The 12,881-nt window shown below is 44.1% G+C and overlaps 1 protein-coding gene across 2 annotated transcripts in view; it reads right to left on the minus strand.

Moving 5' to 3' along the window:
* The window catches only part of DPP6 (dipeptidyl peptidase like 6), a 496,940-nt gene that overhangs the window by 213,880 nt on the left and 270,179 nt on the right, over nucleotides 1–12,881 (minus strand). For both annotated transcript variants that reach the window (XM_054991455.1, XM_054991456.1), the window contains exon 3: nucleotides 10,696–10,794. In XM_054991455.1, the coding sequence (XP_054847430.1) occupies nucleotides 10,696–10,794 (99 nt within the window). The remainder of the gene's footprint in view (nucleotides 1–10,695; nucleotides 10,795–12,881) is intronic.

Consider the following 12,881-nt stretch of genomic DNA (forward strand, 5'->3'; position numbering starts at 1 on the left):
TTTATAAACAATTCTTGATATAAGGTGCATAAAGTTCATCAATGCCAATTGTAGGTCAAGGTGTGCAGGATGGAAAGGAAAGCATCTAGCGGGCTGACCAGTTCCTTATAGGTCCCATTTCAGTTCTTTGTCAAAGATGGTCAAAGAGCTGACGTCAATTTCACCGTTTCTGAAGCCATCCTATCCAACCACTAGTAAGCCATTGCCATGATATGGCACTAAGCACAAGACCACATATTGAAGTCTGGTATATAGGCGTATGAGTCTAACTTTGAGGACACTAGGTGCAAAAGCTTATCTACTATAGCTATGAGATGGTCTAGAGAATGGTGATCCTCATAGACTGAGAGCCAAGATACAAGAGACGAATTACACGAGGAGGAGCACCTGAAGGGAGCCACAATGTTAGCCGGGAAGCGGAGTTTTCAGAGAGATCGGAAAGCTTTGTCAATTTCCCCTCTCTACAGAAGATCACTGCTCAGAGAGTTTGTTAATTTCCTCTTTGCTTCCCAAAGGCTCTTCCAGTTTCACCTCCCCTTCTAAGAAGTGAAGAGGAAATAAATAAACCTTCCTAGCAGCCATCTCCCTGGCTCTGTAGAGAAGGGGAAATTGACCAAGCCTTCTGATCTCTTTTAAAACTCAGGCTTCCCAGCTAACACTGTGACTCCCTTCACGTGCTCCTCTTTGTGTAATTGTAGCTTGGGAGATCTGTGGATGGGTCACTAGACGGACAGCAGTGGATATTTAGCCTCAGAAAAATGCAGAAGTCATATGAAAAACCCTCATAAGGTGCTTTCTGATGGAGAAATCCAGCACATTCAGCTCTCACAAACCACACAAACCTACATTCATCCCTACACACCCAAACGGAAGACTGAAGGAATGGTGGGCCATCAAATACCGTGGGATCACCTACAAGCAGGGCTCATTTCGAGGGGGAACGTGCAGGAATACAGTTCCGGCAGTTCCCCAAAGAGGTCACATGTCAGGTGGCCCCGCCCACCTGACTCTCGGCCATTTTGGGCCTGTTTTGGCCTGGATTGGGGCAGAATGGCCCAGCTTGGGCCTCTGATGGGTGGTGGACCACTCTCTTGTTCAGCAGTGGCCCAATTCTGACCATTTGGGGGCCCTTTTCGGCCATTTTCAGCCCCTTTTTGCCATTTGGGGCCCAATTTTTGGCCAGGATTGGGTCCAAAGCAGCCAGGATAGGTGAGGTCACGGGGTGTGGCATATGCAAATCAGTTATGCCAATGACACACTTCCAGTGATGTCAAGGGGTGTGGCACATGCTAATGAGTTATGCTAATGGGTTATGCTAATGAGTTCCTCCGGTTCTTTTTCTACAAAATGACCCCTGCCTACAAGTAGAGAGCCAGAGTGGTGCAGTGGCTCGGGGGAAGGACTAGGATCTGGGTGACCCAAGTTCAATTCCCCGCTCTGCCATGGAAGCACAGGAGAGGATCTTGGGCCAGTCACACTCTCAGCTTAACCTCCCTCACAGAGCTGTGGTGAGGAAAAATGGAGGAGAATGATGTACGCCAGTTTGGGTCTCCACTGGGAAGAAAGGCAGGGTATAAATGAAGTAAACTAAAACATAAATATAAATAAATATAGCCCCTTGATGCAAGGTGGAAGTTTCTCTTGTCATCTCTGTACTGAAAGGGCTTTGTCCTTCTAAAAAAAGCTCGTCTCACCTACACAGGGGAGAAAAGGATTAAAAAGCAAAGGATCCCTCAACATGGTGTCACAGATATGGGCAGGAATATATGGAAACAGTAGCTAGACTTGGCCCAAAAGGTGATGGAGGATGTTTCTGCTCTCCAGAGGCACAGCTGGAGCGGACTGTCAGCTAAACACGCCAAAAGGCAGTTTAGAGACCCAGAAAGGGAGCAAGAAACAAAGATGTAACAACCTCACCTTTTGTAGATTAGAAGCCGTCTAACCCGTAGCCATAGATGCTATGTGTTGAGGTTTAGGTGCATGTGGCTGAGAATGACAAGAATGCCCAGCTTCACAGAAGTGAAGATATAGTTATGGGATGTATGGATGAGGGCCAAAAAATACTCATATGTATGAGAAACATGTAATTGCTATTTTTAAATAAACCTCAGTAAGATAAAAAGTAGCAAGAACGAACTATTTTCATATACTTTAAGAATATATTCAAGTATTGATAATGGTTATTGAAGTTATAAGATAATTAGTTAGCTGAGAATAGATCCAGAGGAGTTAGCCGTGTTAGTCTGTAGTAGCAAAGTAGTAAAGAGTCCAGTTGCACCTTTAAGATGAACCAACTTTATCATAGCATAAGCTTTTAAGAGCCACAGCTGTCTTCATCAGATGCAACTGATGAAGAGAGCTGTGACTCTCAAAAGCTTATGCTACAAAAATGTTGGTTAGTCTTAAAGGTGCTACTGGACTCTTTACTATTTAGCTGAGAATGTGCACGTTATTGTTAGGAGATGATTTTAAAAGAACTATATATGCAGGAAGCTGGATTGATTGGGAGCTTCTTCTCAGAAGGGGCTCCTCGCTTGTCACCTGTTTATCTCTGCAGTAAGATACTTTTATGGACTCATGGAATCAGTCTCTTGTAATTATCTATGTAATGATAATGAGTAGTATAAATTTGTGTTGATTTAGTTAATGTTTAAAATTATAATAGATAGAAGCAGAGATTCTCTAACAGCATAATTTGTGTATTAGACCCACAAAGAACCTAAAATGTTGTTGTGGTGTGCCTCTTGCCAGGAATTAAATGAACTGATATAGGACACTAGATGCCTAGGCCTTCTTAAGTGCATGCCTATATCTGAATCAGGCCCGATCAGACAGAACAGTGTTAGACCGATTTCCTTTTTACTTTGTGTTAGCAAGAAAAAACAAACAGTTCATTTGTTGCAACCCCCTCTCTCGAACCAGTACTTCGTCAGGACAAGACAGCTTCAAATAACCTGACGTACTGTGGGAATTGATCAAGATGAGTAGCTATATTAGTCTGTCTGTAGCAGTGGAAAAGAGCAAGAGTCCAGTAGCACCTATAAGACTAGCAACATTTATGGTAGGGTATGAGCTTCTGTGAGTCACAGCTCACTTCTAGCTGTATCTGAAGAAGTGAGCTGTGACTCACAAAAGCTCATACCCTATTACATATGTTGTTAGTCTTACAGGAGATACTGTGGGAAGTTTAAATGAAGAGGAACAATTTAGGTATTCAGCTGCGGTTTCCTTGCAAGGGTTTAAATGACAGCCAACTTTGGGATCAGGAAGAATTTCTGGCTTTCTCCCATTTCCTTAACCCCAGTTAAGGAACACTTATGCCTGCATTTTATAACACAGCAACGTCCCCAGAGGAAAACAAGCTGTCTATGTAGCACTTCAATTCAGGCTAATTTCTGAAAATGGAAAGTGTTCGTGCTTTTTAAAAAGGGCTCTTAACTATTACAGCAGAGCAATTCATGAATAATTCATCGCCTTCCCACGCGTCCGGGCCTCGTCTGAGACACTTTGGTGGTTTATCCATAGACCATAATGACTCCACAACACACAGTATGGGCTTGAGGGCCTGCTGAAGGCTTCTTAAGGGCTGTTAAACTGAGGACACTGTTGCAATTGGTATGCATTCCCCACTTTTCCAAACAATGAGGAGTTCTGGGGCAGGACTACCTGGATGAGTTTCCTTTGAAAAAGGGAACAGTGGAGTATTGATTTTTTTGGGTACTGTTTACTTCATTTTCAAATATACCAACAGAGCGTAGGTGGAGTCAAAGAGGAGTAGGGCAGCGGATCTGCTACAGCAGGTTTGTCAAGGCTTACCCAAGTCCCGGAGAAAGAAATTCTGCATTTTCAATTTGTTTCATCTGACTCACAACTGTCTGTCTCCTTTCCGTCTGTTCCAAACTCAAAACTGACATTTGCACACATAGCTGTGCCCCCTCTTCCAACTTTCATGGTTATTTGACAAGCCTATCAGACAGACTATCTATTTTCTGAAGAACATTCACCTCTTTTGTCATGATGATGAACCTGTGGGCACATTAAGGATTCTGAGCACAGGTGGTGTCACAAAATGGCTGTTATTGGGGGTTGGAGCCATTCACAAAATGTTAAGAGGCAGCAAGTCAAGCCTCTTCCTACAATGGAAGTGGATGCTTCTGAATGGGCGCTTCCTGAAAAAGACAAAGTGATGCCTTCTGGGTTCTTCTGAAGCACCTCTTGCTCCAGTGGGGTGGAAAAAAGCCAGGCGTCACATCTCCTTGGAGCCTCAGACTGGTTCCCTGCTTTAAAGGCAACAGGCTAGAGTTCCACAGGGTTCTTCCTAGACTCTTTATTTTCTCTACGCCTTGCTTCCTTCTCTTTACAATGCCTTATGCTTTCCCTCTCTAAGCCACTCCCTTGCCTGCTGGGTAAGTCTCCTTGCTGGCTGGACCTGGCTGGACCTGGGGTTACTATGCCTGCCTCTGCTGACCATTCTGGAGTCCTCCTCCTCCACCTGGGGTTCCCTCGAAAACCTCCAGAGCCCTCCCTATCTTTCCCAGGCCAGTGCCTGGTACCTCTGCATCCTGCCTGAAGGTCCCATTCCCATCCAACCTCCTTCCGACTGCTTATTCTCTGGACTCTTCTGACAGCCGTCACAGTGCCAGTATGCCCACACTGGCCCCTACCGCTTCCTTGCACCTCCAAGTGTCCTTATGCCATCATGATGTCCGTGTTTCCCCCTCCTTTGCTAGCTTCTCTCTGGCTCTTAAATGGCTTGTTGGCTGGGCCAAATCCCCATTGCACCATTTCCAGCCTGGCTGTATTCATTTCCAGCTGGGCTGCTAGGAGCACACAGCTGCTGCAGTTCAGGCCCAGGTGGCCACACTAAGAACAGCTACGTACTTCAGGGGAAATATGCTTTGGGAGAGAAGCAAATGGGCCCTATGAAAGCTACCAATGGGCATCATGGCACCCATGGTTATCACAAAGGACCATTGCTTTAAAGTAATTTTTTCTGTGGTGCTCTTGGCACCCAAATAGGGGCCAGCCAGTTGTACTTTGACTGAGGGTGCTTTGCAAGGCTTGGTGAAGAGAGATTGGCTCTGTGGGAGAAGGTCAGCTGACTGAGTGTTAGGCAGAACTTCTCAGATCTTGCAGTGGCTAACGAGAACAGAAGATATGCTATGCACTGAAGACTGGCTGCCAGTTCAGTTTTGAGACCTCCTTAGAGCCTGCTACACACACCATTTTATACAGATGTCGGCAGGGCTTTTTTTCAGCGGGAACGTGGTGGAATGGAGTTCCGGCACCTCTTGAAAATGGTCACATGGCTGGTGGCAATCTAAACTCCCCTCTGTCTGGAGATCAGGGGGTGGGGCCACCAGCCATGTGACCATTTTCACCAAGGGCGATTTAAACTTTTAAAAACTCCCCTCTTGTTCCAGCTGACTCAAAGTGACATCATTGTGCGGTCCTGAGTTCCACCACTGAGTTCCACCACCTCTTTTCCCAGAAAAAAAAGCCCTGGATATCAGCATAGAAGAATAACATGGGCCAGAGTTTCTAGTCTTGTTTCAGAGAAAGAAGTCCAGGCCCAAGGTATCCAAGCAGTGATAGAATTTCAAAATATTTTCCTGGATTGCCAAAATTTTAAATCACAGATATACATTCTTTCACAGTCTTCAGCATTCTTCTCTGTTCACAGAGCTTTCAAGAAAAATGCAAGATCTAACAGATTTGAAAGAGGCTGGAGTATATTGGAGACGGAACACAGTGTCATTTACGTCAGAGCTTAAGAGACAGGCGCACCACATTGTATTCCCATCCGCGGTCTCGCTGATGACCTTAAAGATTCATCATTCTGTTTTGTTGTTTACCCAGCTGTAAAATGAGTGCAATAATAATATTTGCCTGCCCCACAGGGGTGATGCAAGAACTAATTAAGGCTGCTAAATTGTTCTGACGACCTCTGATGAAAAGGATGGCATTTTAATATTTTTCAGCAAGGCACCCATCACTGAAACACAGTACTTATAAAATGGAAGAAAAATGCTAGGGACTCCACGGAGACTCTTTGAGTTTTTATGCCAAAAGTAACTGAAATCAGAATTTGACGTGCCATAATATAAAGCAGCAGCAAAAGGCCAAGTCATTCAGTTCAAAAAGCTGTTTGACATTTATATAATGGCTTTCCTAGAGACAGCTCACTATAGATCTTTTTCAGTGCCTGATCAACCTTCAGCCTTTTCCTAACCTGAACCAAATCTCATTCAATGACTTTCTTTCGGTTAACCTTACTGGACACAGCACTCCGTTCTGTACAAGAGAACATGAGGTCCAAATGGCACAGTGCACAAGAGTCCCCATACTTAAAAAAATCAAAAAGAGTCCAGTAGCACCTTTAAGACTAACCAATTTTATTTTATTGTAGCATAAGCTTTCGAGAATCAAGTTCTCTTCATCAGATGCCTGATCCGAACTGGTCAAATACAGAAGAGGAGGGGAGGGGAAAGAAGGGGACATATATCACAAGATGACAGGATGCAATTAGTGTGAAGGCAATCAAAACATTCCTTTGCTTGTAAATGTAAACATCTCCTTTTGGTGTGGAGTCAGTTTGCCGTGTTAGTTTGCCGCAGTGAAGGTATACAATTCCTATGTAGTATAAGCCCTCGATAACCACAGCTCTCCCTGCCAGCTGCATCTGACAAAGAGAAATGTGATCCCCGAAAGCCCACACGTACTCAGGCTGAGATAATTGACAAACAAAGCCCACACCAGGCGTCTCTGGGCTCCCCCAGACCACGCCTCTGTAAAGGAAATCTGTTACCTGTGATAATGTGATAGCCATTCATAGTCTCTATTCAGTTCCAGCTTGACAGAGTCAAATTTGCATATGAATTCCAATTCAGCAGCCTCCCGTTGGATTTTGTTTTTGAATATAGATATGGAAAACCAGTCTGTGACGGAACACACTTTAAAGGTGTCCTAAGTGCCGCAGAGGCATCTGACGAAGAGAACTGCGGTTCTTGAAGGCTTATGCTACAATAAAGTTGGTTAATCTTAAAGGTGCCACTGGACCTTTTACTGTTTTGCTACTACAGACTAACATGACTAACTCCTCTGGATATATGTATCCAAGGTATAGAAGGTATATCCAAGGTATGTTACCTTAATGGAAGAAAGGTGGTGTATAAATGTGACTAATAAACAAATATATGCATTGGACGTTTTTCCTCGCAAAATTGCTCACCCCAAGCTGATTTTCCTTCAAGATGTAGGGCTGGCCAGCTGGCAGAAGTGCTCCCCTGAACCTGTCCAGGTGTGCCTCAAGCACATCCCAAGCTGCCAACCAGTGGGTGACCTGGGACATGGTGCTGGAACCATTCTAGTGAGTGGGCTGCCCAAATTGAAAAAAAATATAGATCCTCATATATTGCTTCACAACTTAAGAGGTTTTTTTTTTTTTTTAGGGCAATTGCACAGGCATCCCTCTCTGTCCTTCCTCTACTCTTGACTGCTATATTCTTGATCATGGCTTCAGAGTGTTTTGAAGACTGATGAGGCAAATTTTATACACTTGCGTATCTGTATCTTGCTGGGTGATGGAAGGCAGTATGGTGTACCACGATCTTGGAAACTAAGCAGGGCCGGTACTTGGATGGGGGAAGACAATGGCAAATCACTTCTGCTTCTCACTTCCCTTGAAAGACCCTTGCTGGGATTGCCATAAGTCGTTTGCAACTTGACGACACATAACCTACGTCAAGGAGTGTATGAAGATGAAATAGGCATATACAAAAGTAGTACCCCCAGCATCCATTCCGCTACCATTTCAGAAAACGGGTAGACTAAAGGATGAAAAACAGACTAGGCAGCTCCTCCACAAGCAAGGGGATGGCCCGCTGTTGTTGCCTATAAGCACTTAATCTCTGTGCCTGAAACAAAGCAGTATTCGGGAAGAAGAATGGCACAAACAAGATTTGCCCAGATAGTTCCACCTTGTGAATGTTTTGGCCCTACTGCTATTGTTATAGCTAACTGGCTGACACCCATGCAGATGACAAATCCAGCAAAAGTTAGGGCACTCTCAGATAAGGTAGATCTTTAGTTATTTTGGGGACTCCCCAGGTATGCAGAAAAGTACAGCTTTGTACATTAAAAAAAAGTCTGACAAACTGAGAAAGGGTCTTCTCAGTCATGGCACCAAAACTTTGGAACTCCCTCCCCAGAGAAATTAATCTGTCTCCCTCTGTTGGTACCTTCTGCTAGCAGGTGAAGACATTTTTGTTTCAATTGGTATACCCAACCCAATAACTGTTATTGGCCCTCCTCTCTGGTTTTAGTGTTGTGTGTTCATGTGTTTTCATGCTTTTATTGAATTTTTATATATTATTTCAAACTTTGTTTTAATGTTCAAATGTTTTAATGTTCACATTTTCACCATCTTAGTAACCCTATTTTGGTGAAAAGGTGGCATAAAAATGTTCTAAACAACAACAGTGTGCTTATATACCACACTTCTGGGCAGATCGGTGCCACACTCAGAGTGATGAACAAAGTCAGTGTTGTTATTATCCCCACAACACAGCTGGGGAGCTGGGGCTGTGGGGCCAAGCTACAAGTAATGAATGACACTTGAATGGCAAATGAACAGACTCACATGTATTCCTCCCTGTTCACTTGCACTCCATTTGCACTCCACTCGATCAAGTGGAGTGCCAGTGGAGTGCAAGTGAACAGGGAGGAATACATGTGAGTCTGTTCACTTGCTGTTCAAGTGTCATTCATCACTTGTAGCTTGGCCCTTAGAAGAGTGGCTTACCCAGTGCCACGGGGTGAGCTCATGACAGAAGGGGGAGTTGAACTAGCTGAGCCCAGTCACTGAACTACTAGGCTACAGCAGTCATAAAAACATTTTAAAAACCAGTAATAAAGATCCTCCAGGAAAGATGGAATATCGGGGGCAACTGAGCATCACTTCAAAGAAAGAGGGTGGGGCAAAGAGAAACTGGCCTGCTCAAGATCCTGAGATCTTAGAGAATCTGGGAGGGGAAGATTTGGGGAGACAGTGGAATTTCCAAGTTGCTTATCCTTCCTGCCCTTCATGATTATTTGCAGCCTCCTGCCTCGTTTCTTTTCTATTATCAATCCTCCCATCTCAACTGGTACTTCTATGTCACCTTTATCAAGCTTCAAAGTAAAATAAATTACACAGCAAGGTGGATCTATCACAGGGAGAGGTGCTGCAGGAGCTACTGCAGCGGAGAGTTATGGAAAGCCACTGTGCTCCATCTACCTGACAGTTGGCCTTGGTTGTAAGAACTGGTGGTTCTGTTCTTTGCTCAGCGACCATGGGCAAGTTAGCACCTTTCATCCTAACACACTTGCAGTAGAACCTTAAGAAGACCTGAGCCTTGAACAGACCTAAGAAGGATTCTGAGTAGTGTTTAGGATGATATTGTTAATGTGTGCATGTCTGGTTTTGTGTGTTCTTCTTTTTGCAACAAGTGTACATTGCATGCATCCTCATCAAGGCCCAATGAGGGCAGCTGGGCAAAAAGAGATCAGCTGGACCCACGTCATCCTCTGAATTTCAAGAGCTCTGTGCTGCCCTGCTCTGTGGTGGCTCTTGTGTAGATAAATGGTCCCTTAAAACAAATGTAATAAACAGGAAAGAGACTGGTGGAGAGCTAGTGGTTAATGAATTGCAGTGTGGAGCTGCAGTAGTTATCACAATTGTAATGTTTGTTATTGTGATTTGTAGAGTGTTTGAACCTGGGACAGTTCAGTTCAAACTTCTTCTCTGCCATGAATCTCACTGAATGATCTTGGGCCAATTGCGCTCTCTCTCTCTGCCTAACCTACCTCAAAGAGTTGTTGCAAAGGTAAAATGGGGAAGGGAGAGCCATGCACACTCCTGAGCAATTTGGAGGAAGGGTGGGATAAAAACAAATGCAGTCAATAGTGTAGTGCAGTTTGGTGTAGTGATTAAGAGTGGCAGGACTCTAATCTGGAGAGCCGGGTTTGATTCCCCACTCCTCCGCTTGAAGCCAGCTGGGTGACCTTGGGTCAGTCACTGCTTCTAGAGCTCGCTCAGCCCCACCCACCTCACAGGGTGATTGTTGTGGGGTAATAATAACACACTTTGCAAACTGCTGTGAGTGGGCGTTCAGTTGTCCTGAAGGGCGGTATATAAATCGAATGTTGTTGTTGTTGTTATAGTGTACATGAGCCTGTGTGTGGGGAGAGTGGAATATAAATTGAAATAAATGTTTTGTACATAGAAAGTCCCATGTTCAAGCCCTGGAATCTCCAGTTGCAATGGTCTAAGAAAGACCACTTCCTAAGAGTTCAGAGAGTTCAGTGAGAACTGACAGCTTTGTGTGTTGTTTGTTTATTTTCAAAAGGCTGACCTTTGCCCCACCGCCAGGTTTAAATAATAAAATATTTTCTCTCTATGCAGCCAGAATGCAATTGCCTGTCTCCATCACCAAACTGCTTTTTACAGGTAAACTCTGCTTACAATTAGGGTGTGATTGTTTCTAAAATTCTATTAATCGATCAAATTGTTATTATTTACTTGAGCATACCAGTATGTGATCCTCTATCCCTGCTTGTCAATTTAGGTAAGTCACTTTGCAAAACCTTGAACTTAAAATACGAACAGTACAAAGAGAGGCAGAAACTATTTCCATAAACAACTGCAAGACTCACCGCTTATCCATTTAGCTTGTGGATCATGAATTTTGAAGTCTTCGCTGAACAGATCTTCCACTGTAATCTTCTTCTTCTGAGACTGGCTGTTGTCTTCAACTGTAAAGCGTTCAGAAGATAGACAGATAGGCATCACTGCTAATTTGCATATGAGAATAGTCATCAATTCCCATTCTCACCTCTTGTTGAGAAAATTTGCAAGCAAAGCATGGTGCGTTTCTTGACTGGGCTACAGGCTACTGTCAATGGCTTGAATCCTAAGGTGTGATTCTATTCACACACATACCACTGTGCAAATGAAAACCCATTCTTGCATTCATGCAAGCCCTTAGCAGAACTTATCTACTGTAAGCTTTTCCCACTTGTGCAAATGGTAGTTTGGGACAATAATTACTGCAAACTTTTCTTACTATTTCAGGACACATTGCCATTTACTCCTGTGCTATTGACACCACCTGTGCAATGCTGCAACATGATCAAAACTACATTTGAGCCTTCTCACATTCCAGACATGCTGCATAGGGTACAAGCTATTCAGTGCTCCTCCTTTTCTATGGTGCAACAGGAAAAAAAAAACCCCTCTGCATGTTTCACATACAAGACAACAATCCCTAGTTTATTATTATGAGAATGAACTTTTGGAATTCTCGGGTTAATCCTGGCTTGGAGGGCTGCAAACAAGCCATATTTATAATTTGAACAAAGCAACAGGAAGAGTTTCTCATAAGAGTGAAAATGTTTAATTGCCTAGCGGTGCACAAGGGAGGCACTGATGTGTGTGTATACAAGGGCTAAGGTTGCTGTTCCCCCAGTGGGGGATCCCCCACTCTCAGCTTCCTCCCTCTGCCTCCACTCACCTGGCCAGTGGGGGAAAGGTATGGGAACAGGCCTCCCAGGGTGCGCTCCTGGCATGGCACAAAGACATCATTCCCAGGAATGATGCCCTTGCGCAGGCCCTGGGAGTGCACCCAGGCTTTGTGCTGGGCCGATTTGGCCCATTTGGGAACTCAAATTGGCCCGGCACAAATCCCAGAAGCACTTGTGGGGCTTGTGTGATGACGTCACTCCCGGAAGTGACATTGCCATGCTGGGAACAAGTGCATGTGAGTGTAAGACACAGGTAAATATAAGACACCCTCCCACCAGGAGGGCAAGGGGACCTGGCCCCCCTAGCAAGGGCAAGGGTCTCAAAGCTTGGTCCTGTAGACATGCATCTAGGTGAAATGACAATGGTCTCATCTCCCCCAGTTGTGTCCCTCTCTCCCAGCTTAGGTCTCCACTTGAAGGTCAGCAAAAAACCCTCTTCAGTGAAGATCTGCAAGGGGGGTTGTGAAGCAACTTCGGAAGCAGATCAAAAGCAAGGCTTCATCTGTCGCCTGTTCGCATCTGCAGATATCCATCTTAAGGGTAAACAGTTCCCAGTAAAAAAATAGCAGCAATTCAGATTGGAAGTGATGACAAGGATTACTTAGTAAGGATATTTTAAATACAAAAATAAAACTAGATGAGTGCTTTCCTAAATTAGTTAGGAAACAGGAAACATATTTAAATTCTACACCCTATTCTGACATGCTTTGTTAGTATGAATGTGTGCGTGTAGTACTTTTGTTTCTATATAAAAGTATAAAATTTAGAAGAAACAGGATATTTCCTCCTGGAATAGGGCTTTGCATTAACCTGTGGTATAGGGTACTTCACCCTGACATGGATACTCCAAGCAAGCCTGATCTCATCAGATCTTAGAAGCTAAGCAGGGTCGGCCTTGGTTAGTAATTGGATGGGAGACTTCCAAGAAAGATAAAGGCAAACCAGTTCTGTTATTCTTTTGCCTTGAATACCTCATCAGGGGTTGCCGTAAGTCAGCTATGACTTGACAGCACTCACCACCCTGGGTATTGGCTTGGGATCCAGGGGCTATAGATGGAAGCATAGAAGAGCCAGAGGTTTCTTCAAAGTTTGTGCCACATACTGGAGGTACCATTCATTTCCAATGACAACTGTGCTGCCGATTACGCTTATGAATTGGGGTAGGATGGGTCATCAATATTAATAAGCATAGTACTATTATAGGAAATCTCTGCAAGTCTGGGTTTAATTCTAATATATGAGAGCATTATATTCCCCCTCCTCAACGTATACTTTATGATTAATAATGTATTAGCCGCAGCAGTTGCAATTATAATTTT

The sequence above is a fragment of the Eublepharis macularius genome, chromosome 11 (assembly GCF_028583425.1).
Source record: "Eublepharis macularius isolate TG4126 chromosome 11, MPM_Emac_v1.0, whole genome shotgun sequence".
NCBI classification, from domain to species: Eukaryota; Metazoa; Chordata; class Lepidosauria; order Squamata; family Eublepharidae; genus Eublepharis; species Eublepharis macularius.